General features: G+C 54.8%; 1 protein-coding gene across 1 annotated transcript; it reads left to right on the top strand.

Moving 5' to 3' along the window:
- On the top strand, positions 1–1,798 carry LOC123061812 (threonine synthase, chloroplastic; the record flags this gene model as incomplete). The annotated part of the gene is given in 1 exon segment (XM_044485087.1): positions 1–1,798. A coding segment is annotated over 1 exon segment (1,569 nt), but the record flags the coding sequence as incomplete, so codon positions are not given.
- Between the last annotated feature and the right edge of the window lie 477 nt (positions 1,799–2,275).

A 2,275-nucleotide genomic window follows, 5' to 3' on the forward strand; every position in this document is an offset into this window, starting at 1 on the left:
ACCACCTCCTCACTCTCCCTCCTCTTCACGCACCACCACTCCTCCACCCCGCAGCGCTTCGACAGGTCCCATCTCCGCCTCCCGCCCCGCGCCGCGCCACGCCGCACGCGCTGCGCCACCGAGGGCGCCTCGGCGTCGACCGCCACCAAGCACCGGCGCCCCGCGGAGGAGAACATCAGGGAGGAGGCCGCGCGCCTCCGCGGGCCCGCCACGACCTTCTCGGCGTGGTACGAGCCCTTCCCCCCGGCCTCCGATGGCGACCCCAACGAGCGCTACTCGCTCGACGAGGTCGTCTACCGCTCCACCTCCGGCGGCCTCCTCGACGTCCGCCACGACATGGACGCGCTCGCGCGCTTCCCGGGCTCCTACTGGCGCGACCTCTTCGACTCCCGCGTCGGCCGCACCACCTGGCCCTACGGCTCCGGCGTCTGGTCCAAGAAGGAGTTCGTGCTCCCGGAGATCGACTCCGACCACATCGTCTCTCTCTTCGAGGGCAACAGCAACCTTTTCTGGGCCGAGCGCCTCGGCCGCGAGCACCTCGGCGGGATGAACGATCTCTGGGTCAAGCAGTGCGGCATCTCGCACACTGGCTCATTCAAGGACCTCGGCATGACGGCGCTCGTCAGCCAGGTCAACCGCCTCCGCCGGGCTCCGCTCTCGCGCCCCATCAACGGCGTCGGGTGCGCGTCCACTGGCGACACCTCCGCCGCGCTCTCGGCCTACTGTGCCGCTGCGGGCATCCCCGCCATCGTGTTCCTCCCCGCCGACCGCATCTCGCTGCAGCAGCTCATCCAGCCCATTGCCAACGGCGCCACGGTGCTCTCGCTTGACACGGATTTCGACGGATGCATGCGGCTTATCAGGGAGGTGACAGCTGAGCTGCCCATATACCTCGCAAACTCACTCAACTCGCTTCGGCTGGAGGGGCAGAAGACTGCAGCCATCGAGATATTGCAACAGTTCAATTGGCAGGTGCCGGACTGGGTCATCATCCCAGGAGGCAATCTGGGGAACATTTATGCTTTCTACAAGGGATTTGAGATGTGCCGTGTTCTTGGGCTAGTTGATCGCGTTCCACGTCTTGTATGTGCACAGGCCGCCAACGCAAATCCACTGTACCGGTACTACAAGTCTGGGTGGACTGATTTCCAGTCACTTGTTGCTGGAACTACATTTGCATCTGCCATACAGATCGGTGATCCAGTATCTATTGACCGTGCGGTTGTTGCGCTGAAGGCAACTGATGGCATTGTCGAGGAAGCTACAGAGGAGGAACTCATGGATGCCACGGCGCTTGCTGACCTCACTGGGATGTTTGCTTGCCCACATACTGGGGTTGCACTTGCTGCTCTGTTCAAGCTCCGTGACCAGGGTATAATTGGCACTAACGACCGCACGGTGGTTGTTAGTACAGCACACGGGCTAAAGTTCACACAATCAAAGATCGACTACCATGATAAGAACATCAAGGACATGTTGTGCCAGTATGCCAATCCACCGATCAGTGTGAAGCCTGACTTTGGGTCTGTCATGGATGTTCTCCAGAAGAAGCTCAATGGTAAGATCTGAGCTTACCTTTAATTAACCTCAAGAGTTCCATCTTGTTTATCGTCACAGTGGCTGTACTTTGGCATCTTAATCAACTGCACTTGGTGACCATGGTATGGCGATATCATCTTTATTTTCCAGTACTAGGTTCTTGAGGCTCTTCTAACTATAGGCAAAAGTGGATAGAGCTTTCCTTGTACTTTATCTGTATCATGTAATATCAATAATAAGGTATGATGTTATGGTTGAATAATTGTTTGGTGTAGCCCGTGCATGCTTGCCTGTTTCCTGTTCTGTGTGTGTTGTTCACTTTTGGTTGCCGATGACGTAAGTTGCCTCTGTTGCAACGATTGACCTAACAAGATGTATTACACATGTTGGGTTATTGCATTATTGGTGTTACTTTTGGTTGTCCATGACATAAGTTATCCCTGTTGGAAGGATTAGCCCAACATGATGTATTACAGATGTTTGCCTCTTGTGGTTATTGTTAATTTTCATTAGTTGCAAGAGAATTCTTGGCCTAGACATAGTTTTTGTTCCAGTGGCAGCAAGTTGTTTAGGTAACACTGTAGCAGCTTAAGTATCTACGGGGACAGTGTGGACTGTCAGAACTACAGAATAGTGTCAGTGTTCGATAGCCAGTCAGATAAACTGAGATCCTAGTGTGCTCTACCTGTCACTTTTTGACAAGCGATTGTCCCAGCACTACCTGTTGTGTATGATC

The sequence above is a fragment of the Triticum aestivum genome, chromosome 3A, assembly GCF_018294505.1.
Source record: "Triticum aestivum cultivar Chinese Spring chromosome 3A, IWGSC CS RefSeq v2.1, whole genome shotgun sequence".
Lineage (NCBI taxonomy): Eukaryota > Viridiplantae > Streptophyta > Magnoliopsida > Poales > Poaceae > Triticum > Triticum aestivum.